The 23909-nt window shown below is 56.8% G+C and overlaps 1 protein-coding gene across 8 annotated transcripts in view; it reads left to right on the top strand.

Moving 5' to 3' along the window:
- Positions 1-23909, top strand: part of PRKCD (protein kinase C delta) — a 30799-nt gene that overhangs the window by 4459 nt on the left and 2431 nt on the right. For 3 of the 8 annotated variants that reach the window (XM_036331906.1, XM_036331907.1, XM_036331904.1), the window contains 15 exons: positions 13236-13358; positions 14476-14675; positions 15962-16022; positions 16187-16349; positions 16444-16475; positions 17547-17632; positions 17892-18021; positions 18627-18727; positions 19281-19377; positions 19572-19672; positions 19788-19961; positions 20151-20242; positions 20826-20888; positions 22332-22821; positions 23369-23497. In XM_036331906.1, the coding sequence (XP_036187799.1) occupies positions 13244-13358; positions 14476-14675; positions 15962-16022; positions 16187-16349; positions 16444-16475; positions 17547-17632; positions 17892-18021; positions 18627-18727; positions 19281-19377; positions 19572-19672; positions 19788-19961; positions 20151-20242; positions 20826-20888; positions 22332-22821; positions 23369-23497 (2034 nt within the window). In that variant the 5' untranslated portion in view covers positions 13236-13243. Of the gene's footprint in view, positions 1-13235; positions 13359-13711; positions 13834-14475; positions 14676-15961; positions 16023-16186; positions 16350-16443; positions 16476-17546; positions 17633-17891; positions 18022-18626; positions 18728-19280; positions 19378-19571; positions 19673-19787; positions 19962-20150; positions 20243-20825; positions 20889-22331; positions 22822-23368; positions 23498-23909 lie in introns of those variants that run through there. The other 5 variants (XM_036331911.1, XM_036331909.1, XM_036331910.1 and 2 more) reach the window with 5 other exon arrangements.

Below are 23909 nucleotides of genomic sequence, written 5' to 3'. Positions count from 1 at the left end.
CTGATCATTTCCCCATTCCCACCCCTCTGGCTGTCAAATACCTACAAGTCTTGGGGGTCAATAGACAAGTGGGCCTTACTAGGGGGTGGGGTGCAGGGGTGGGAGTGGGGGGCTGAACGAAAACAGGGTCTCCACTAGGTCTTCTGTTTATTCGACCTACCTGCAAACCTGGTGGGGAGAAGGTGATGTGCTCTTGGCTGCTGGGCCTATGCTATCTGAGTTCAGGGGCCCCTCTCCTCTGAGCACTGAGCCTCATTCCCTAAGAAGTTAAGTTAATTAGCCTTGGAGCCAGCACACTTTCTTTAAAAAAAAAAGAAAAAAATTTTTTAATTGATTTTTAGAAAGAGAGAAAGGGAGACGGTGAGAGAGAAACATCAATAGGAGAGCAAAATATCAATCGGCTGCCTCCTGCAGGTACCTCACTGGGATCAAGCCCAAAACCCAGGCATGTGCCCTGCCCAGAATCACACTACCAACCCTTTGTGCACAGGACGAAGCTCAGCCAACTGAAACACACCAGCCAGGGCAGAGCCAGCCCACTTTCAACTCTAAAATATTCCCGACCTAGCCCTAGCTGGTTTGGCTCAGTGGATAGAGCGTCAGCCTGTAGACTGAAGGGTCCCGAGTTTGAATCCGCTCAAGGACATGTGCCTGCGTTGCAGGCTCAACCCCCAGTAGGGGGCATGTAGGAGGCAGCCAATCAATGATTCTCTCTCATCGTTGATGTTTCTATCTCCCTCTCCCTTCCTCTCTAAAATCAATGAAAAAATATTTTTAAAAAATAATAAAGAAATAAAATAAAATATTACTGACCTAGTTGGCATAGACCAGCCGTGGGCAAACTACGGCCCGCGGGCTGGATCCGGCCCGTTTGAAATGAATAAAACTAAAAAAAAAAAAAGACCGTACCCTTTTATATAATGATGTTTACTTTGAATTTATATTAGTTCACACAAACACTCCATCCATGCTTTTGTTCCGGCCCTCCGGTCCAGTTTAAGAACCCATTGTGGCCCTCGAGTCAAAAAGTTTGCCCACCCCTGGCATAGACATATACTCACAAAAATTGAGGCTGCACTTGGCACCCATGCCCACAAGTGCCTGCACATGCACGTGCGCATGTGTACACAGGTGTTCACATACACTCACCCACAGGCATGCTCCGACATGCACACAGATGCTCACCCAGTCACCATGCACTCAGATGCCTGCCCACACACCACACTGTGCCCATTCCGGGTCAGGAAGGGGGGATCCTTGGTCAGAGTCACAGCCCAGCTTGTATCTGGCACTGAGAGTGAGGTTTGAGGGCGGCTGTGACCACAGGTGCTCCAAGGGCGGGAACACAATGGAAGGTGGGCTCTGCCCAGGCATTCACGAGCTATCCTGCCCAGCTGGCCCAGTCCTCCAGGCTGATTAGGGCTTGGCAATGGAGTTGGAGCAAGGGTGTGGGGGAAGGGCCATGTCAGCTGTGCCGGCACCGTTTGTGGCTGCTGCCACAGAGGAGGAAGTGGGCTGCCTGTGGTCATTGGGCCACGGTGCTCACAGGCTGGGGAGGGGGGGTCCCACTGTTCTTCAGGGTCCCACAGCGTGCATGCCTGGTGGAAGTGGAGGGCGGGAATGCAGAAAGGGTCCTTCTCTTGGGCGGTCTGGGCACTTTCCAAGGACTGGGGCCCAGGGGAGAGGCCCGTCTATCCGAGGGGTTTCCGGAGGCTCACTTCCTCTGGGCTGCCCAGGATGTGGCTTCGTAGCAGGACTGACCAGCCTTCCATCTGAGGCTTGCCCTGCGGCCTTGCCTGTGAGGGAAACAGCATTTGGCCAGTGGATTAGGCCGACTGACCAGGCTTTCCAGTGCCAGGGCTGGCCAGGTCTTGATGGAGGCTCAGGGAGCCCTCTGCCATGAAACCCTCCACAATCCTGGCTTCAAGGCAAGGCTCGGAGCGTTAGGTCCGCAGGCACAGCCCCCTGCGTGTGAGTGGCCATGGCTGGGCTGCATCTCTGGGATGAGGTGGCTCCAAGCAGTTGTATGAATGAACCCGGGCAAGTAGCTTTGATGCCCAGTGCCTCAGTTTCCCCCTCTGACAAATGAGAGAATGATAGCCTTTGCCTTCATGGGGTTGTGCCAGAAACAGCAGATAATGCATGCAAAGTAGCTAGCACTGTGCCGGGCACATTGTTAGTAGTTATGTAAAGCACTTAGCACCCGGTTCATGTAACTGTTCACGACACGGCGAGTGGTGCTTGCTGGGGTTATTATTTCAGATGGCCTGGGCACTGGCCCAGTGTCACAGGGCCAGGTGGCTGAGAAGCCGGGCCCCTGGCTCCCTTCCGCCCCCTGGATTCTGCCTTCAGAGGCCATGCTGGAGTGGGAGGGTTCCGTGGGTTCGGTAGGTTCTGTGTTCTCTGAGAAGAGGAGCTCCAGGGTGAAGCAGCTGTGCCCACTCAGGGGCCCAGCCCCCTCCTGCTCTGCTCCCCCTCGCTCTCTTTCAAAGAGAGAAAAATAGATCTCATGACAAATAGAGGGGAAAGGCAGTCGGAAGCTGCCTGCTGCCCCCTCAGGCCTCCCCCCCGCCCCCCGACTTCCCCGCTTACCTCATCCCCCTCCCCACTCTGCCCAGGACATTGGGCTTGGAGAAGCTGAGGCTGGCAATGAGGGGGTGGATGGTGAGCCCTCCTGCCAGCCTGCCTACACTTCAGACCCCTGGAGTCAGTCTTTGGACTGGGGATGGAGGCGGACATCTGGGGCTGATGGCGGCTAGAGGAGTGGGGAGAGCTAGAAATACCCGCCACACACACATCCTTGACAAATGCCAGTGGATGGCAGGACCCTGCCTGTCTCTCAGAGAAGGTTGAGCTGAGCTTTGGCCTTTGCTATCCAGCGCCAAGGGGCTTGGGACCTCAGGTGTGGGAGTGGTAATGATGGTGGGGTAGTTGGCAGGTGCTGGGAGGCTAGAGGGCTGGAGATTGGCATTTCCCCGGGCTAAGAGTGTGAGGGCATCCTGAAGGTTTAGGAGCAAGACCTCTGCAGGCATCAGACAGACCTGGGTTCACGTTCTTGCTGGATATGCACTGGCTATGTACTTTTGAGCCAGGGACTGGACTGTTGTGAGCCTCAGTTGCCTCATCTATGAAATGGGTCATTGTGACCAGGGCAGAGGAGTAAAGGAAGGCAGTGGCTGAGGAGGTCAGGGAGGTAATGAAGGAGGTTGGGTGGGGCAGGACAGGAAGCGGAGTCTGGGTTTATCAGATGGGGAAATGGGGAACACTGGAGGCTTAGACAGGGGGTGATGAGATCTTAAAAGACCCACCTAATTACTGAGGCAGAAGACTGTGGGGGCCAGACCAGAGGATGGAGAGCAGTGAACAGGCAGGTGCAGGGCCTGGGGCGGTGGGGGTGCAAAGATGGGGGCAGCAGGCGGAGAGAAGAATGGACTTCAGGATAGACTGCAGAGGCAGAAATGATGGTGTGGCTGTGTAGGGAGGAAGGGGGAGGAGGAAAATGACCCCCAGGTGTCTGGCCTGAACTACTGGGCAAGCACTGGTGCTGCTGGGAGATGGGGGCACTTGGGTGGGGAACACCAGTAGGTCTGTTTTGGATGTATTTGAGAACCTCTAGATCAGTGGTTCTCAACTTTCCTAATGCCGAAACCCTTTAATACAGTTCCTCATGTTGTGACATCCAACCATAAAGTTATTTTCGTGGCTGCTTCATAACTGTAATTTTGCTACTGTTATGAATCGTAATGTAAATATCTGATATGCAGGATGTATTTTCATTGTTACAAATTGAACATAATTAAAGCATAGTGATTAATCACAAAAACAATATGTAATTATATATGTGTTTTCCGATGGTCTGAGGCGACCCCTGTGAAAGGGTCGTTCGACCCCCAAAGGGGTCGCAACCCACAGGTTGAGAACCGCTGCTCTAGAGCGTGGTGAGGTCAGGGAGGCAGGTGGTTCAGGAAGGTCTGGGCTGAAAGCCAGGAGGTAGCATGCACAGCCCAGGCTGGGGAGGAGAGGGTTCAGCGGGCCTTTGGTGGAGGCTCTGGGTCCAGGTCCAGATGACTGTCCTTTGAAGGTCCCTGCCAAGGTGCCCGGGAGGGCAGGCTTGTGGTGGCTGAGCTGCTGTTTTCACAACAGCCCCGGAAGCTTTGGATCATGTCTGTGGCTGTGTTGGGTAAACAGGTGCAGTGGAGCAGCCAGTCGACAAGGCCCAAGGCTGGCTCAGATGTCTGCTTGCGGTGGGCTGTGGGTGTTGGGGGCTGGTGGGTGGCGGGGGGAGAGGAGGATTGCAGGATCTTGTAGTATCAGGGCTGGAGGAAGCTTAGAAGTATTCATTGTCAAGATAGGGAAACTGAGGCCCTGAGAGGGACAGCAGCTGGCCTGGGGCCTGCCAGTGGACTTGGGCTTCCTTTGCCCAGCCCAGTCTCTTCCCAGAGCAGCAGACAAAGCAGGTCACTGCAGGGCTGGGTGGCTTGAGAGAGCCCCTTTACCCCCGGATCCAAAGAAGTTTGGAGGCTCCTGGGAATGGGGCTAGGAGCTGCACTCAGCACAGCCTCCTAGGCTGGATCATTCCCTTTTACAGATGACGCCAGAGCGCCATGGCCAAGCTCTCGGGGCACCCAGGGAAGACCAGATCTGAGCTAGACCTGCCCAGCCCACACCCAGGCCCCCACCTGCCATGGGACGGCACACCACAGTCCTGCCTTTCTCCAGCTTTCTTCTGATCCCTAAAGTGCGGGGGCATCATCTGGGCCCACTCCCCTTGTGGGGATTGACGACAAAAGCCTTAGGGTGCCATCTCCCCTTCTCCCAAACACAAAGATGATTGTCAACAATCAGGACAATCATGGCACCTCTGTGGGTGCAGAGAGAAGGGCTGAGGGGTAGACTCGGGGCCTGTCCCTGTGGGGGCTGGTGGAGGAGCCGTTCCCTCCCCCACCACGTGCACATGCCCTTGCCCCACTGGAGGCCAGATGGACAGTGCTGGGGCTAGAGAACCAGAGGGTCCCTCTCTGCCTCTCCCGGGGGCGGCCCTGTTGGCTTTGTGGCTTTGGGTAAATTGCTCTACCTCTCTTGGTCAGTTTCTGCCCAGTGAAGGTCATGTGTGGGGTGTCTGGCATAGCCATCCCACCTGCACAGGTTCAAGCCCTCCCCTTCTGTGTGCCAGGCCTGTGACTGCCTCATCCTCATCCTCATCCTCCAGCCTCTGCTGACTGTCCCTCAGACAGGGGGCAAGAAGGCAATGAGCCTGACCTTCCCACTCCTTCCCTGACCCACTTTGGACTTTGTTCTGGGCCAGCAGGGACTTCCTCCGCCTCCCTCAGTGGGGAAGCCCAGCCTGCCCGACACCCAGCTGCCCTCCCTTCTCCCTCATTTCCCAGCCACTGTGCCCCAGGAGCTGCCTTAAGAAAAGCTACATTTGGACTTTCCTGGGGCCAGATCCTAGTCAGACAAGTGTGGGTCTCTTCAAGGCTGTGCTTATCTTTGAGCATGTGGGTCTCTCTGTGCGATAAATGCAGGAGTGTGGTAATGCCCTGTGTGGTCTGCCTGGGCCTGGATGTCTGTCGACACCTGAGAGCCAGTGAGTCGAGTGTGTTTCTCAGCGTGTGTGTCACTTGAGTTGTCATAGGCGTGTGTATATGCCTGTGGCTGCAGCTGTCTGTGTGCGTGTCCAACTGCAGGCAGGCTCCTCGTGTGTAACTGTGTTTGGGTTGGTGGGTGTGCCACGTGTGCCATGTGTGTGGTTATTCTGGGAGAGGACCTTACCTGCCCCCACCCTGGCTCCTCACAGAGGCCCCTTGTCCTCAGTCCTGCCATGAAGGGCCCTTTCTTCCTCCCTCAGAGGTACTCAGGGGTTTCTCCCTGTGGCTGAGCCAAGGGCGTCCCCAATCCTACGGCTAGCTGGGGGACTCAAAACCTGTGCCTGGTGTGGGCGATGCCCCTGAGGAGGTCCCCCCCCACACACACACACATGCTGGCAAGAGCAGGTGTGAGCCGATGCCAGCCAGGGTTCCAAGTCCTGCTTCGCAGACTCTTCCAGACCCTCTGGCTGGGCAGGCCCATGGCACCTCTGCTCATCCTCAGACTGAAGCTCTCCTTGACCCCCCAGCCAACAGGACCTCCAGCTCCCATGCTGCCCCAGCCCTTCTCCCTCCCTTCATCCTGCTCACTGCCTGAGCAGTGGTCATAGCCTCCTCTAAGTACATAGTTATGTGACTGTCCCCACCAAGCTGTGAGGTCTATGGGTCTGGCATGTCTTGTCATTCTGGTGAGGAGAGCTGGGACGACCTGGGGCTGGGGTGGGCTGCCCCCCATCATGTGCAGATTTCACATGCATGTGTTTTCTGGGAAAGAGGGCCCAGGTCTTTCATTGGCTCTTAAGGTATAGTCACCCCTTTTGCCACTGCAAGTTTCAGTCACGCTGCCCACGCCTCTCCACGGAGTCCCCTCTAATTCCAGTGGGCTGGGCCCACAGTGGACTTTTTGAATGTCCCTGGGACAGTTAGGTGTTCTCTACGGGCTGAGAAGGGTGAGCTAGAGGCAGAGACACTGCCCAGACAACAGACCCAAGTCCTCTGCAGACACCTGCACAGGGTCCCTGCTGGGATTTGTGGGTGGGTGTGGGGGGGAGTAGGGGATGGGCATGGTGCCAGGGGGCACCTGGCTTCTTGGGAAGTGGGGAAGGATCCAGGGCTTCTTTTAGAACTGTCTGGAAGGATACATAGGGATGCAGGGGGACATTCTGAGGGAACTGCATATGCAAAATCAGGGAGGCTTGAAAGTGGGGCACAGGCTGAGGCAGTGGCTTTCTCCAAGGTCAGCGGGAGCCAGGAGCTCCCAAGCTGTGGGGAGAATGAATAGAAAGGTGCCAGGAGTGGTGGCAGGGAGGAGGGGTCTCTGGGGAAAGGGAGGAGAGTCTAGACCAGCGGTCGGCAAACTGCGGCTTGCGAGCCACATGCGGCTCTTTGGCCCCTTGAGTGTGGCTCTTCCACAAAATACCACGTGCGGGCGCGCACGTACAGTGCGATTGAAACTTTGTGGCCCGTGCGCAGAAGTCTGTTTTCGGCCTGGGCCAGTCTATTTTGAAGAAGTACTGTTGATATTTTGGCTCTGTTGACTAATGAGTTTGCCGACCACTGGTAGGCCATTAGCAGTTCTGTTTTGATTGAGTTATTGTAGTTTTCCATTGACCTTAACTACAAGGCTCAGAGAGATGCCCTAAGGCAGTGGTTCTCAACCTTGGCTGCACATTAGAATCACCTGGGAATCTTTTTAAAATCCTGATTTCTGGGCTTCATCCTCCGGAAATTCTGTTTCTTTGTTACTAATGTTGTAGCCCCACCCCATAACAAAGAAACAGGATTTCCGGAGGGTGAGGCCCAGAAATCAGGATTTTAAAAAGATTCCCAGGTGATTCTAGAACCACTGCCCTAAGGCTGTGGTCGGCAAACTGCGGTTCAGGAGCCACATGCGGCTCTTTGGCCCCTTGAGTGTGGCTCTTCCTAAGCCTTAGGAGTACCCTAATTAAGTTAATAACAATGTACCTACCTATATAGTTTAAGTTTAAAAAGTTTGGCTCTCAAAAGAAATTTCAATCGCTGTACTGTTGATATTTGTCTCTGTTGACTAATGAGTTTGCCGACCACTGGTCTAGACAGTGGCTGGTGTAGGTGGGGTGAGGGAGCGGATGAGAAGGAGCCTTGGGGATGAGGCCCCTGTCCTGGGGAGGAGCAGGTGTGGGGAGCACCCCCTGCTGTGGGACCGTAGCTGGTCCTCCTCCCAGGACAGGACTGGGCACATAGAGGCTGGCGTACAGGCCCTGGTGGGGGCCTTGGAAGGTCTTGCTTACCCTGCCTCCCCACCCCCTGCTCTTCTCGTTGGGCCCACTTCCTGGGTTGTGAAACCCTTGTGGCCTCCTCACTTGCTTCCGTAGGGGAAGGCCGCCTGGGGAGGCCGTCCTCCCAGCCAGGCTGCTACCCGCCTGCCCAGCTTGGCAGCTTCCGCCACACCCGGCCCCTGCCCTGTTGCAACTCTGCCAGGGCCAGCCCCGCTCCCTGCTGCTGATCACACTGCCGCTCACTCCTCTTTCCTTCCACCGCCTGGGCCTCGTGTGACTCCCCCCTCCACCCCCCCGCCCCCTCCTTCATTCAACCTTCAAGGCCTTTGTGGGCTGGACTGCGCAGGTCCAAGCAGGGTCTGCCTCTCTAGGAGGGCCTAGTCCAGTGATGGCGAACCTATGACACATGTGTCAGAGGTGACGCGCGAACTCATTTTTTTGGTTGATTTTTCTTTGTTAAATGGCATTTAAATATATAAAATAAATATCAAAAATATAAATCTTTGTTTTACTATGGTTGCAAATATCAAAAAATTTCTATATGTGACACGGCACCAGAGTTAAGTTAGGATTTTTCAAAATGCTGACACGCCGAGCTCAAAAGGTTCGCCATCACTGGCCTAGTCTGACACCACCGCCACCCAGTCTTGGTGATGCTTTCTGTGGGCAGGCAGCAGGTGCCGCCCCAAGGCTGGGCAGGGGAGGGTTGCTTTAGAGGGGGCATCTCTGCTCCTCAGGGGTCTGTTTAAGGGAGCAGAGCTCAGACCCCCAGGGGGCCTCAGCTGATGTCTCTTCAGCCTGGTTTACTGGAGCTCTGCTGGCCACCTCTCACTTGCCTGGCACACTTTCTAAGGAACCCTCCCTCCAGATTCACACACTCCAAAAGCCTGGCCAAGGCCTTTCTTCTCAGGCCCCCTCTGCTCCTCTGTCCAGTGGGTATCACCCTGTGGCCTGTGAGGCAGAATCAAATGCCAGGGAAGGGCCGGGGCGGAGGGGCCAGGTCAGCTCTGCGGGCCGGGGGACCCTCATTGTCTTTGGTTTCCCCGTCTATACGTTCACATCAGTCTCTCAAGGCCCATCTCTTGGAGATAGTTTGGCTTGCTGGGTTTTATTTTTCCCCTTTAACAAAGTCGTTATCAAACAATTTACACACAATTGTAGAACAGTTAGAAAATGCATTCCTGTTCCTGGTAGTGCCACCCCTCAGGCTATGTTCCCTCCACGCCTCCTTTGCTGGAACACACTCTTGTGCACGCATGTGGATGTGTAACATACATATTTGTCCTCTGTGTCCTGGGCGCTCCAACCAGTCAGCCCGACTCTGGTCAGCTCGATGCCAGCCTTACCCACTGCCCCAGACTGGCTGGAGCAGGTTTCCATCGCCCTGAGGAGGTGCCCTGCTCTGGCCTAGCCTAGCACCACCTCTTCTCTCTGGTGCTGGTCTATGCCAGGGTGAGGAGCCTTTTCCCCCCGGGACTGGAATCCAGTATTGCCAAGCCTCCCCTGTTTTGAAAACGGGAAGCTGACCCAAGCAGCTGGGACAGGAGGGAAGGCAGCAGTTCAGGGTCTGTACCACCCTCATTGCATAGAAGGGGGTGGTCCTCCAGGTCAGCCTAGGACCAGCCTGCAGGGGGCTGGGTGGATAGACTCTGATCAAGCACAGGTACCTGTGCTGTCTTCACCTCTCTGTTTTCTCTGTCCTCATGAGTGTGCTGTGTGTGCTGCCCCTGGCCCATTTATTTCTCCACTTCTGCCCCCTTTCTCCCTTCATCTCCTCTTTCTGACATGGCACACTGGGAAGAAGGTGGCAGGCCTGGATTCAAGTCCTCCTTCCACCATTTCCTGTCTATGTGATCTGAGGCAAATCACTTAGCCTCACTGAGCCTGTCTTTTCATCAGTAAAATACCCATCCTCTGGACCTGCACAGGGATAGAAGATGCAAATGCCATTACACGGCCTCAGAAAATGACAGTCCTTTATAAGTGGGGGCTCTGATATTGGCACCCAGACGCTTTGACTCCAAGTCCAGTGCTCTCTGCTTCATTGGGCTGCCTTCACTTTAGGTTAGAGAAGCAGCAGCATAGAGACTCAGAGCCCTGGCTGGCCTCTGCTGGCTCCAAGGAGATGGTCCCCACGGAGCCCTGTGCGGGGTCCAGCCCCTGCCACCTCCATGGCCCTGCAGAGCAGTGATGAGGCTGAGCCAGTGGTCTTCCTCTGGGGCCTGTGAGCCTGGGCCTATTTGCATGGGGCTATAAATAGTTGGCACACCTTGCTTTTGTGCCGTTATTTTACCTCCTGGCCTTCCCACCAGTGTTCAGACGCCCTGTGAGGTAGGTGGGTGACCCTGGCTCCACTGTGCAGTGGGGGACTGGTGTGTAGGGCCCCAGTGCCCCTCAGCATCACACAGCGATGGAAGGAGATACCGGCTCATGGGGTCTCTCTCCCTCCTGGGGTCCGGGCAGTAAAGTTGGGGTAGAGGAGGTGGTAGAGCCTGGCAGGACCCATGCTCTGGTTTTAGACCTAGGAAGTTTGGGCGAGGTGACCTAAGCATAGGGTTACTGCCAAAGAGGCCCAGGAGGTCTCCCTCCATGTGGCACTGTGGCCTGGTGGTACAGGTTTGGGGCCAGGGCCCACTGTGGTTGTGGTTTTCCCCTGGTGGCTTCTAGCTAACTGTGAGCCAGCAGCTGCTCTGAGTGTGGCTGCAGAGAGCTAGAGGCTCAGCCCGGGCTCTGACACCCCCATTCTCTCCTCCGTGTAACTGGGTGGTCTCCGTGGACAGCTCCTGGCGGGCCACCTGGAGGCCCGGGAGTCGTGGAGTCTGTGGGCCATCTGGGCTCAGCCCCACGGGGAGGCAGTGGGAGGAGGAGCCGCCAGCAGGTGTTTGGCACACTCCCTGCTTCAGGGCGAGCAGCTCCGTGTTCCTGGAGACTTGGCTGCCCTGACTGAGAAGTGGGCTCAGTTATCAGGACTGTCTTCCCAGGCTGGCGGGTGGGTGGAATAGACGCGGTGGGGGATGTGAGTGCTTCATGCACTGAGAAGGGAGGTGCACGGGTGAGAAATGGGTGCTGCAGGCAAGAAGTAGTGGTAGCATTAAAAAGACCCCCACCTGAGGCCCGTGGGGTTGATGTTGGCTCTTGTCCTACACAAGTTCTTGTCAGGACGGCCCTGCACTAAGGGACCCTCCTCATCTGGGAACGGGGCTGAGCCTCAAGGTGGCCAAGAACCCTGCATGGAGTCCCACAGCCAGGGCAGCAGTGGTGTTAGGGTGTTGCCACCAGGCAGCTTGACCATTATTTTGCCCCAGGGCCTGCCCTGGCCTCCTCTCCCCCAGGAGCCAAACCCCTTTGTCCCTGCCCACCTCCTACTCAACCCTCATTCCCTGAGTCACTCAGAAAGTCCAGTGTTGCCCCAGCTGGGTCTCCAGGTTATTACTCCAGTTGTATTGTCCCAGCTGGGTCTCCAGGTTATTGCTCCAGTTGTATTGTCCCAGCTGGGTCTCCAGGTTATTGCCCCAGCTAGTCCTCGAGGTTGTCTTGTGAGGAAGCATGAGGCTGAGCCATGTCTGGTGGGCTCAGACCCAGGGAAGTGGGTGCAGACATGTAGCAGTGTATGCTGTGCAGGGAGGGGCCCTACTGGTTATTCTGGACTCTCAGGGAGCACTCACCTGGCTGCTCCACGCATTGGACGCTGGGCCAGGCAAGGTGGCAGGAGGGGCATGATGTCCTTTCTGCCTGGGGGTTTGGGACCCTCACCCAGACTCCTACACCCACTCCCAGCCAGACCCATGCAGCTCACTCTTTACATCAACATTACCTGAGTGCCCACCACCTGCCACCCACTCCACGTCCTCGCAGGCACACACATCTCCACAGCTGTGCAGCCACACCACACGCACCCTCACACACACTAACTCGCACACTCATGCGTGCTCAGCCCACAGCTGGCTCTCTTCCCTTCTACTGGGAGGTCATGGTGGCTGGCCTGGCTGGACTCAGGATGAATGAAGGCTTTGGGGCCTGGGCTCAGATGTGAGTTCACACCCCCCCTCTCACTTCCTCTGAGTAGGAGCCAGGCCCAAGCAGGGGACATGATGGCGTCTGCTCTTTACCCCCACCCCCATCCCCACCCCCACCCCGCCAGCCCCTCCTCTCTGCACTGGCTGCTGGCCTCAGAGGACTGGCCAGGCTATTGGGCTGGGCTTCAGGCTGAGGTCAGTGTTTCCTGTGAGCTCATCTGGCTGGGAGCTTCCAGCAGACCCGCTGCTGCTCTGGCTGCCTATGGAAGAGCCAAGGGAGCTATCCCTGGGCAGGGTGGCTGCTGCATGTGTGAACATACATGTGCATGGGTAGGGGTCAGTGTCTGAGTCCGCCACTCTGCGACCTGAGTTCAGGATGGAGTAGGAGTACATATATGTATGTGCACATACATGAGTGAGTGTTCCTTCAACCAGGGCTAGGGAGCACCCTCCTATGTGGTGCCTAAACCCCGAGCCAGTGTCCAAGTAGGTGTATGAGTGTGAAAGCGTGGGTTGCGCATGTGAGCATCCCTCATGACAGCCCGGAAGACCCTCAGGGTCATCTCCTGAAGTGACCCTTGATTTGAGGAATGTGAGGAATGGAGGAGCGTGGGGCCAACTTGTGTGGTTTACAAAGCAAACTCAGCATTACATTGAACATTAAAATAGTTTTATATTTAGGAGATAATTTGTTTGAAAGTGCAGGCAAACTTCCGGGAAGGCAAGAGGCCCCTGACCCCCAGGGGCTCCGGTTCAGAAGGGTCAGGCACAGTGCTGTGGGCGGGGCCTTTCACTGCCCCGGCCTCTGAACAAAGTGGGCGCTTCATCAGTGGAACTCCAACTTTAGGTTCTGGCTTGGCCTCACAGTGACTGTTTCCCCATTTGAAAAGTGGATGTGGTCGTTTTGGCGCTGCTTGTCTTCCTGGGTATTTAGGAGCAAAAAAATTTGAAAACCAAGAAGAGCTGTGTGGCAGGGCGTGGGAGGAAGGGGCACTGTCCTTCACATCTTGGCCAGCACATGCTGGGTACCAGGCACATAGTAGTAGATGTGTTCAGCTGGGTATTAAAGGAGGCATTGAATGACTTTACAAATGGTTTTGGAGAGGCAGGTAAGGAGGTCCCCGCCTGGAGTGGGGGTCCCAACCAAGGGGGCTGTGCCAGCAGCTTTTGCCTGCTGTCCCACTTCTAGTTTTACCAGGGATGTCACAAATCTTGACTTCCATAAAACTTCTCAACTTTAACGTTTTAAGTGCCATGTGGACCACACTCAATGCTGTGAGAGCTCTGGGGGGAGTGGATATCTGACCAGGGCTGTTCCTGCTGGCTCTGCCCTACTGGCCTGCCTCACCCATTCTTTCTACACAACCCCATCACAGGTCCCAGCATGGCACCGTTCCTGCGCATCGCCTTCAACACCTATGAGCTGGGCTCCCTGCCGGCCGCGGACGAGGCAAGCCAGCCCTTCTGTGCTGTGAAGATGAAGGAGGCACTCAGCACAGGTAGGGCTGGAGGCTGGACCCTGGAGAGGTGCAGCAGCCAGTGGAGCTGGGAGTCTGGGCCTAGTGGGAGGCAATGGCGAGGCCCAGCCTTGTGCCCCCAGAACCTCTGAGGGATCCTTCCTCATTCTCATCTCCCTGCCCAGCCCAGCTATGGATGCAGGACAGCGGAGGCCACCAAGTACCTGTTGGGCCTCCGGCACTGGCTGCATGGAGCCCTCATTGGGCTCGAGGCTCTGGCTCCTCCTCACCCAACAGTTTCCACATGTCCATGTGCCAGGCCCTGTGCTGGGCACCGAGGACATCACAGGGCTCCAGGGATGGCCTAGCTCTGCCCTCGTGGGGCTTTCCTTCAGGTGCGGGAGCCAGACGATGAGTCCTGTGAAAGGGAAGCTGAGAGTAGGCACAGTCCCAGGCTGGAGTCGGGGACGTGGTCCTGGGAGAGAAGACCATTCCTTCTTGCGTCTGCCTTCATCTGGTGAGCCGTGGCTCATCGTTTAGGTCTCAGCTGAACTGTCTCTTCTTCCAGAAGCCTTCCCACCCCTTAGGCCGGGGCAGGCCCCCTACACGGGCGGGTCTGGAACCGGCCTTACCCACTCCAATTCCATGACAGCTATGATTTAACATTTACTAGAGGCATGAGCTGGCCCATGTCTCTGCCTGCGACTGAGGCGCCAGGAGGGCAGGCACCAGGTGTAACTTTTCGTTCTGCCATGTTCCTTGCCTCCAATATAGTGGCTGGCATGTGGCAGCTCTCAGCATGTGTTCACTGAGTAAGTGCGTAGGGAAGGGGACATCTAGGTAGGACTGGAGGACGAGGGTCCCAGGAAGAGGGAACAGCAGGAAGCAAAGGCCTGGCGATGGGACCTGGCAGGACGCCCAGGAGGAGCTGCCAGAGTTCTGTGTTCTGGCGTGTGTTGTGAGAGGAGGAGGCTGGTGAGGTGAGCAGAGCACAGTCGTGCAGGCTGAGCAATGGGACTCAGTCCCAAGGACACTGGGCAGCCACGTGGGCCATCGGGAGAGAGCCAGGCGGATTCTATCGGGCTGAAGAGTCCGGCAAGTCTGGGACGGGAGGGACCGCGGGGCCCCTGCCTGAGGTGACTGCGTGGCCCCACTGCAGAGCGCGGGAAGACGCTGGTGCAGAAGAAGCCCACCATGTACCCCGAGTGGAAGTCCACGTTCGACGCCCACATCTACGAGGGCCGCGTCATCCAGATCGTGCTGATGCGGGCAGCTGAGGATCCCATTTCCGAGGTGACAGTGGGCGTGTCCGTGCTGGCCGAGCGCTGCAAGAAGAACAATGGCAAGGCCGAGTTCTGGGTGAGGGGCGCGTGAGCTGCGGTCCTGTATGCATGCGTGTGTGTATGTGTGCGTGCATGCGTGGGCACACGGGGAGTGAGCATGGCTGCTGGGTGCAGCTTTGCAGCCAAAACAGCTGAGTTCGAATCCCAGCACTGCAATTTACCAAATCCTGGCTTTTCTGTAAAAAGGAGCTGCTAAAAGACCCTACCTCAGTGTTGGTGGCTCAGATGAAACGAGCAGCTGGATGTAAAGGGCTGATTGCAGAGCCGGCACAGGGTGGGTGCTGACGCGAGCCAGCCTTGTTATTGAAACGACCTTTTTCCCTTTTGATTTTGTGAAGGTAGGATGTGCCCATAGTAAAGTATGCCATCTGAAGGTAAAAGTGAGTCTGGCCCTAACCCCGGCACCAGGCTCCCTTCTCAGAGGCACCCGTTGTTCCCAGTGCTGTTTGGAATCTTTGCAGATATTCCAGGCCCAGGCAGGCCCTCGGGAACAGCAGTTACGGTCTTCAACAGCGAGAAGGGGAAGGCTGAGGGTCCACCGCTCACCTGCCAAACCAGGACTCTGCACACACATGTGGCCCTTGTGGCCACCGGTGCCAGCATTGGCAGAGAAGCTCCGCCCCCCAGGGTCACATGTGGTCCCCTGCCGCCAAGATGTCCCCGCTAGAAAAAGACCTGTGACCATCAGCCTCCAGGAAGGGCTGAAGGCATTGGGCCAAGCAAGTTGACTCAGGGCTGCACTGACCCTTGGCCAGTCAGGCAGCGGCACTTAATGAGCTCTCTGTCCACTACCCCAAGGGACAATGTCAGTCACCAGGCCTGGGTTCTGGGGAGGGGAGGGTCCTGCCCTTAGAACCAGCCAGTCTGTTGAGGAGACGGACATGCAGAAGCCCTGACAGACAGAAAGCCAGCACGTGTGAAAGTGGGCGAGTGTCGGTGCCTCTGCTTGTGCTAGGGGACGTGGGCTTGGGTTCTCATATCCTTGTGAAGGGGCAGTGGTGTTGAGGGTGGGGAGTTTCCCTTCCCACTCTGTTCCCAGGCCAGGCGGCCAGGCTGGGTGTGGGGTGGATCCTTTCACTTCCCCAAATGTAATAATACCCCTGAGTCGGGGTGGGGGCGGGGCTCAGGGGCGGGGCCTGTCCCTGCCCACACCAGGCAGACAGGTGCCCTGCTAGGCGGCCAGGACTCCCTTGGCCTTGGGGGACCAACCATGGGGGCGGGTTCTGAGTCGGGCTGGGCCCGGGCCCGCCCGCCCTCATTGATCCCCCACCCCCACCCCCACCCCCACCCTCACCCCTGCAGCTGGACCTGCAACCCCAGGCCAAGGTGTTGATGTCTGTGCAGTATTTCCTGGAAGACGGAGGTAAGACCTGCCCTACCTGGGCTGGGGATGTAGGTTCAGAGGCCAGAGCCAGGACAGAGGTGTAGAGAAGCAGCCCCCACCACCGATCTGTCCATGGCCACCTGGGAGGGACTGCGGGTTGTCCCCTGTGGCTGTGGCTGACCTCACCATTCCATGGCCCCCAGATTGCAAGCAGTCTCTGCGGGGTGAAGACGAATCCACATTCCCAACAATGAACCGCCGTGGAGCCATTAAACAGGCCAAGATCCACTACATCAAGAACCACGAGTTCATCGCCACCTTCTTCGGGCAGCCTACCTTCTGTTCTGTGTGCAAAGAATTTGTTTGGTGAGGGCTGGCTGTGCCCACCAGGGGGCTGGAGGAAGGGAGGGCCACACCCAGAACCCCCCCTTCTCACCCTGCCTGGGGATTTGCCTTTCAGGGGTCTCAACAAGCAAGGCTACAAATGTAGGCGTAAGTGTCTCCACAATCTGGTTTGTATGTACACGTGTGTGCATGTGTGCCTGGCAGTGCCTGGGTGTGGTCACAGGAGAGCCTGTGTCTCCAGTGTGTGCACGTGGGAACGATAGCTCTGTTCAGTGAGTGCAGGAGTTGGCTTGCTCCAGTTCAGGAAGCCCATTCTGCGTAGCTCTTCCTAACTCTTTGCACTCAGTGACATCACATTGGTAGCCTGAAATAGGTCACAGTGGAGAATTCACAGAGAAGCCAGCCCCTGCTGCGCATCCGGCCCCTTTTCCCCCAGAGAGGCTGGCAGGCCTTGACCAGCACGCCCCTGGCTGCACGTGTGCTTCTGTTAGATGTGTGTGCATCTCGGTGCCCACCAGTGAGCACACCTTTCTCCACGAGGGTGCATACACCAGGCAGTGCGGGCTGGTCGTTAGGAACAGGCTCTGGAGCCAGACTGCCTGGGTTTGAATCTGGCTGTACCATTTCCTAGCTGTAGGGCCTTAGGCAAAGTTACCTAACCTCTCTGTGCCTCATTTTCTCATCTATAAAATAGAGATAATAATGCCATTGTGGAGATCAAGAGGGATAAAATATGTAGAGCTGTGTTTTAAGTGTGGTTGGCACACGGTAAGCATTCTATGTAAGAAGCCTTGTCATGATTGCACATGCTGTGTGTATATGTCTGTCTGAGTTAGGGTGCATCTGTCCGTGTACGCATGTGCACGAGAGAGTGCTTAGGAGCTATTTGCTGTCCTGGCGCATAGGAGAGGGAATGGGGGCAACCCCCCATGCCCCTCACTTCTGCCCCCCTCCCTGCCCATCGGGACCCCTTAACCCTTTCCTAAACTCTGAGACCCACGAGATCGGCCATCCTCCTGCCCCATCCGTCTCAGCCCCTCCTTCGAGGGCTGGCAGGAGGAGAAAAAAAACGAGCTCTGGGCCGAGGCCTCTGTGGGGTGAGGGTGTGGGCGGTTGGGAGAACAGTGGCTTTGTGTAGGGGGCTGGACTGGGCCTGCTCACAGACTCTGCCCTTCCCGGTGCCTTCCCATCCCCCGCCTGGGCCTGCGCCTTCTCAAGAATGCAACGCCGCCATCCACAAGAAATGCATCGACAAGATCATCGGCCGGTGCACCGGCACCGCGACCAATAGCCGGGACACTATAGTGAGGCTGGGTCCAGGGCAGAGGTCCGGGGGTCTGGGGGGCTTGGCCTGGTGGGAAGGGTTTGGGTTCTCCCTCTCTCTTCCCTGTGGGGCTCACCCATCCCCCATTTTTCTTGTTCCTTCCTTGGATCTCAGGGTTGCCCAGTCCCCAGTGGAGTCCTATTGGCATCTTGCCATGCATGGGGTTGGGGGAGAGCTAGGGGTTGAGGAAGGGGCTGGAGCTGCCCTGTGACCCTTGACCTGTGATCCCTCTACTCCAGTTCCAGAAAGAACGGTTCAACATCGACATGCCGCACCGGTTCAAGGTTTACAACTACATGAGCCCCACCTTCTGTGACCACTGTGGCAGCCTGCTGTGGGGGCTGGTGAAGCAGGGGTTAAAGTGTGAAGGTGCGTGCCACCAGCTCTTGGGCTGCTGGGTGGGGGGGAGTGGGGAGGGAGAAATAGGAGATACTCCCAGCTGTGCCTACTCACTGGACCCCATAAACTCCACTTAACTGCTGCTGCCTTTGCCCTCTCACTGGGGGATTTCACATGGGGAGGCTTTGGGGAGCCCTCCCCCCTGGCCCGACCGGCTCTACCATTACCTGCTATGTGACCCCTGGACAGGAGGCCCCACCTCTGTGAGCTCTGCAAACGCAGGTGTTACATAGAGTCAGACCCAGAGTCACTGCTGCAGAGAGCGGCTGCTCCCCAAACGCAGAGGAGAAACGGGAGATCCCTGCGGGAAAGGGGACTTGTCCAGGTCGGCCCCCACATTCTTTGAAGGGTCAGAATTAGGTCCCATATCTTTGATTTTTTTTTTCTTTAAATAATGAACGATTTGAAGTGGCTTTAGATACATTTTCTTCTAAAGACAGGAAACCCAGCAGCCCCCACCAAAGCCCTCCCCCGCCCCCCCCATCCTCTCCTCCACGCCTCCCTGCCCTTGGCTGGGCCCGCTGGCTGCCCTGCCTGGACAGGGGCCTGATGGGCCTGCTTCTCCCTCGCCCCAGACTGTGGCATGAACGTGCACCATAAGTGCCAGAAGAAGGTTGCCAACCTCTGTGGCATCAACCAGAAGCTCTTGGCTGAAGCGTTGAACCAAGTCAGCCAGGTGGGCAGCGCCGTGGGGACCCAGGACAGAGGGCCGTGGGGTTGGGGATCAGGGCTCACACCCTCTCCTGGGGAGCCACAGTGGGGGGCTTGATACCCAAGACTCCGCTTCTGGAAGGTCCAGCTCCAGGATTAGGCAGCAGAGGGAGGTGGCTTACCCCCTTAGAAATCAGTTATTCCAGCAGTTCTGTGCTTGAGCGTGAACCTGGGGGGGGGGAGGGAGGGGGTGCAAGGTTGAAGCACTTGAAACAAAGCCGTGGTGTGTGTATGTTTTTTGCGCGTGGTGGGCGTGGTGGGGCCCAAGGGATGCCACAGAACTTTAAGGTAAAACTCTAGAATCAATCACAAGTGGAGGCAACACAAACATCTATTGAGTAACGGGTTGGGAAGGTGGTATCCAGTTTACAAAATTTTTGTTTGTAATTACGGCCTTCCAGACCACCCAGGCGTCTCTGTGCCGCGGGGAGAGTGTGTGTGAGTGTGTGTGTACTGCTTGGGGGTCCCGCATTGGTATGGCCAACTGTCTGGCCCATCAACTGTCACCCCTTTTCCAGAAAACCCCTCGGAAGCCAGAGACAGAGTCTGCAGAGCCTTTTGGGATCTACCAGAATTTTGAGAAAAAACTAGAGCTCATGGGAAATTTTTCCCTAGGTAAAGGGCCTGTTTCCCCAGGAAAGTCCCTACTTCCCACTAGGGCCCAGGATGGGGCCCGGCCTCCCTCCCAACACCCTGGGAAAGGAGCCCCTTCCTTTCTGAGGCCTCCTACCCAGCCCACCCCTGGGTCCCCGGGGAGGGGACTCCGCAGCCGGAGACCTGAGTCTGAAGTGCCATCTCCATCTCTCCAGCAGACTCTGGGACTTACGGCAAGATCTGGGAGGGCAGCTCCAAGTGCAAAATCGAGCACTTCACCTTCCACAAGGTCCTGGGCAAAGGCAGCTTCGGGAAGGTGAGGGGACAGTGGCCCCGAGGCAGCTCCAGGGACCTGGTCAGGTGGGGCTCTGGTGCCTTGGCCCTGGGCCCGGGCCTGTCCTGCTCAGTAGCCCCACTCGCCCGCCCGCCAGGTGCTGCTTGCGGAGCTGAAGGGCAAAAAGGAGTTCTTTGCCATCAAGGCCCTCAAGAAGGACGTGGTTCTGATCGACGATGACGTGGAGTGCACCATGGTGGAGAAGCGGGTGCTGGCGCTCGCCTGGGAGAACCCCTTCCTCACCCACCTCTACTGCACCTTCCAGACCAAGGTGCGGGGCCTCCCACTGTCACTGCCGCAGGGGCTACCGCTCCCCGCAGCCTCCCACTCAGCCCCTTACAGCAGGGTCGTGTCCCTGCCTCATACTCCCCGGGCAGGGCTGTGTCTCCCCCTCTCACGTCCCCCAGGGCAGTGGCCCTCCCCTTTTCTGTGCCTCCGCTCACCCCCCTTCCCACCCTAGGAGCACCTGTTCTTCGTGATGGAGTTCCTCAATGGGGGGGACCTGATGTACCACATCCAGGACAAAGGCCGCTTTGAGCTGTACCGGGCCATGTAAGTACGGGCCCTGTGGGGGAAGAGCCACTGCCAGTCTGCCCTCTGTTCACTGTTCCCTCTCCCTGGAGAAGCCACACTGGGCTAGAGCTGGGTGGAGAGATTGGGGGTAGCCGGGTCCCACCGTATGGGACACCTGGGTGGTGGGTGAGCTCTGGCTGGGTGCACAGTTCAGACATGCTGGCTCCTGTCCCCTCCTTGGTCCTCAGCCAGGGCAGCCTCACACTCGGTGATCCTGCACGACACAGGAGCTGGTGTGACCCCCAGGCTAGCATGCACCCCCTAACAGTGTGTGTGCGTGCGTACGTGCGCATGCATGTACATACATGTGTACATCAATATAAATGCATAAACTCTTACCACAGAAAATTGTCTTATTTGGAGCATTTCCTTCATAATTTTCTTTCCTGCCTTGGCTGCTAGCCTCCACTTGCCTGATACAAGATGTGCTCGATCAGGCCCAGGTTGTCCATGGAGTTATTTGCAGCATTTCCTGCCCCTGGAGGTGGGGATGAGGGACCGGGGAGAAGCAAGGGCTGGTCAGCAGAAATTCCAGAACACTTTGTCTCTCTCTCATATCCAGGTTTTATGCTGCTGAGATAATCTGTGGACTCCAGTTTCTACACAGCAAGGGGATCATTTATAGGTACGGGTTGATAGGGAGCGGGGGTTTGGGGGTGTGGGGTGTGGGCAGCTTTCAGGAAGGGAAGCTCGAACCCATCATGTCCTCTGTAACGCTCTGAGTGGAGTCGGCCCGGCTATGGCCCCATCTCCACTTGGAGTCAGTGTTTAATTGGGTATTTGCCTAAACCTCCTACTCCATAGCTAGGATTCCTGGTGGCCCCTCAGCTGAGGCTGGCATGGCTCCAGAGGCTGGGAACTCACTGCCCACCCCATACTCGGCCCATTGGCGGGAGCGCGGTACCGAGTGGCACAGTGTCTCCCTCGGTGCAGTCACCTCGGTGCTGAAGCCATCGGAGCACTCTCGGCTTCCACCAATAGGAACTGGTTCCACAAATTCCCACCCAGTGAATACGATCCTATCCGACAGCAGATTACTGTGCATGCATCCACGGCTGAGGCCGCCGGGCCGGTGGCTCAGTGGTGAGAGCACCGGCCCGAGGACAAAAGGGTCCCAGGTTGATTCCCAGTCAAGGGCACGCACGTAACTTGGTTGCAGGTTTGATCCCCGGCCCCAGTCGGGGCACGAGCAGGAGGCAACCAGTCGATGTGTCTCTCGCACACTGGTGTCTCTCTCTGTCTCGGCCATGCTCTGTGCCCTAATGTGGGGTGAAGTCAGGATAGGTTGTCAGGTGGATAGCCAGCCATGGGACAGTATATATTGCGTATTAGGGCTCATGTTTTAAAAGGTGAGGTAAGATGGGTATTATAATGAGCTTTTTAAAAAAATATATGTTTTTATTGATTTCAGAGAGGAAGAGAGAGGGAGAGATAGAAACATCAATGATGAGAGAATCACTGATTGGCTGCCTCCTATATGCCCCCTTTTGGGAATCGAACCCACAACCCGGCCATGTGCCCTTGACTGGAATCGAACCCAGGACCTTTCAGTCCTCAGGCCAACGCTCTATCCACTGAGCCAAACCAGTGAGGGTTTATTATGAGCTTTGGCCATACCTAGACTCACTCTAGGGTGGGCCTGGCCATCGAGATGAGTGGAGGGTGGACTGTATGTGCTGTTCACCTTTTTCTGGTACTTGTCACCATGTGCATAAATTATTCAAACAACAAACTACGTAAAGTAGATACGGTCCCTGCCCTTGTGGAGTCACACAGAGCTGAACCCAGGGCCACTTCCACGGCAACCAGTGAGGCGACCCTGGGCCAGTGACATCGCCTCTCTGAGGTTCATTTGGGGCTGGGAAAGCAGGTCGGCGTGTGCCCAGCCTGTGACACACAGTGGGTGGCTCGCCCAAAGCACCTATTTTGGTGCCTCTTTTTCTCCTGCTGCCTTTTCTCTTCCTCCCGCCCTGGTCCGCGTGGGAAAAGTTCTTACGGGACTGAAAATGGGAGCTGGGTCAGGAGCGGAATTGACTCCTGATGGCCCCTCCCTCTCCTTTCCCCTCAGGGACCTCAAGCTGGACAACGTGATGCTGGACCAGAACGGCCACATCAAGATCGCCGACTTCGGGATGTGCAAAGAGAACATATTCGCGGATAAGAAGGCCAGCACCTTCTGCGGTACCCCTGACTACATCGCCCCCGAGGTGAGCTGGCACCCGCCCAGCCTCCAGCCCAGACACCTCATCTCAACAGGGGGAGCCAGGAGGGCCCCTGAGATGATGATGTCTGCACCAGCCAGGAGGGTGAGGAGGCCTGGCCCGACTCCTGCTCCCACCCCTCAGCTCCCGCACCTTCTCCTGCCCCAGATCCTGCAGGGCCTGAAGTACTCCTTCTCCGTGGACTGGTGGTCCTTCGGAGTCCTGCTCTACGAGATGCTCATTGGCCAGTCCCCCTTCCACGGTGACGATGAGGATGAGCTTTTCGAGTCCATCCGTGTGGACACGCCGCATTATCCCCGCTGGATCACCAAGGAGTCCAAGGATATCCTGGAGAAGGTGGGAGGCCTGGGCGAGGCTGGCTCGGGGCAGGAACCGGTAAATACGGGGTCGTGGGAATGCCAGGATCCTCACTGACGCACCGGTCCTGACGTGTGGGGGGTTGCTCTCTCGTCGCATTCGCCGGAGCTCCTGTCTGAGTAGCCGGCACTGAATCGGCCTGTCATGGTGACTGTGAGTTAGGTCAGGACACAGACAGACCTGAGGCTAAACGCTCAGTCTGTCTCCTTATCTGCACAATGGAGCTATGCAAGAACCCGAGTTGTTGGAAGAAATCATAAATGTGTGATGCTCCGGTCTGTGCCAGGCAGACAGCAAACACTCAGTAAACAGCCCCTGCTTTTACTCAAGTCCCGGCAGCCCCCATCCACAGCCTGTGGTCTTGGGGGGACCTGGGAGCCAGAGACAATACCCTCAGCTCCAGTGGCCTGGGCAGCAGCACTGGGTTGAGCCACCCTGCCGGATGCCCTGGGTCTGCTTGGGTGTGTGCTGAGGGTCCAATTCCTACCGCCTTTGGGTGCTAACTGGGGCCCTTGCTGGGTTGCAGCTGCTTGAAAGAGACCCAGCCAAGAGGCTGGGAGTGACTGGGAACATCAAAACCCACCCCTTCTTCAAGACCATCAACTGGACCCTGTTGGAGAAGCGTCAGGTGGAGCCGCCCTTCAAGCCCAAAGTGGTACGTGACCCAGCTTCCTTCCATAGGGGCCATGTGCTCCGTGTTGCCCGCTGCCTTCAGGGTGGGCACCTCCTTTGCCCTCCTCTCTCCTGTGTCATTCACCTGCTTTCTCCTCCCCCTCCTTCCAGCAAACCTGCTTCCCCGTCCTCCCTGGCACATTCAGTCACAGCCTCTACCCTGATAGCCTCACCCTCTCTCCCCTCACTCAGTCATTCAACAAACACTGGAAACTCTGGATCCAGCCATTCCTTTACCTACATTTTTTAGTGCCGCTGTGTGCAGGGGAATCAGGGTTAAGGCTTCCCTTCCTCCGTCCCTCCATCCATCCAATCCACTTTCCAATCAATACTGGAAACGCTGAGTGCCTGTTGGGTGCAGACTGTGCTGAGCTGCTCAGCAAAGTGGGAGGCCC

The sequence above is a fragment of the Myotis myotis genome, unplaced genomic scaffold (genome assembly GCF_014108235.1).
Source record: "Myotis myotis isolate mMyoMyo1 unplaced genomic scaffold, mMyoMyo1.p scaffold_m19_p_13, whole genome shotgun sequence".
In the NCBI taxonomy this organism is placed as follows: Eukaryota; Metazoa; Chordata; class Mammalia; order Chiroptera; family Vespertilionidae; genus Myotis; species Myotis myotis.
Note: the sequence above shows the minus strand (reverse complement) of the source record. Positions and strands in the feature narration are given on the sequence as shown.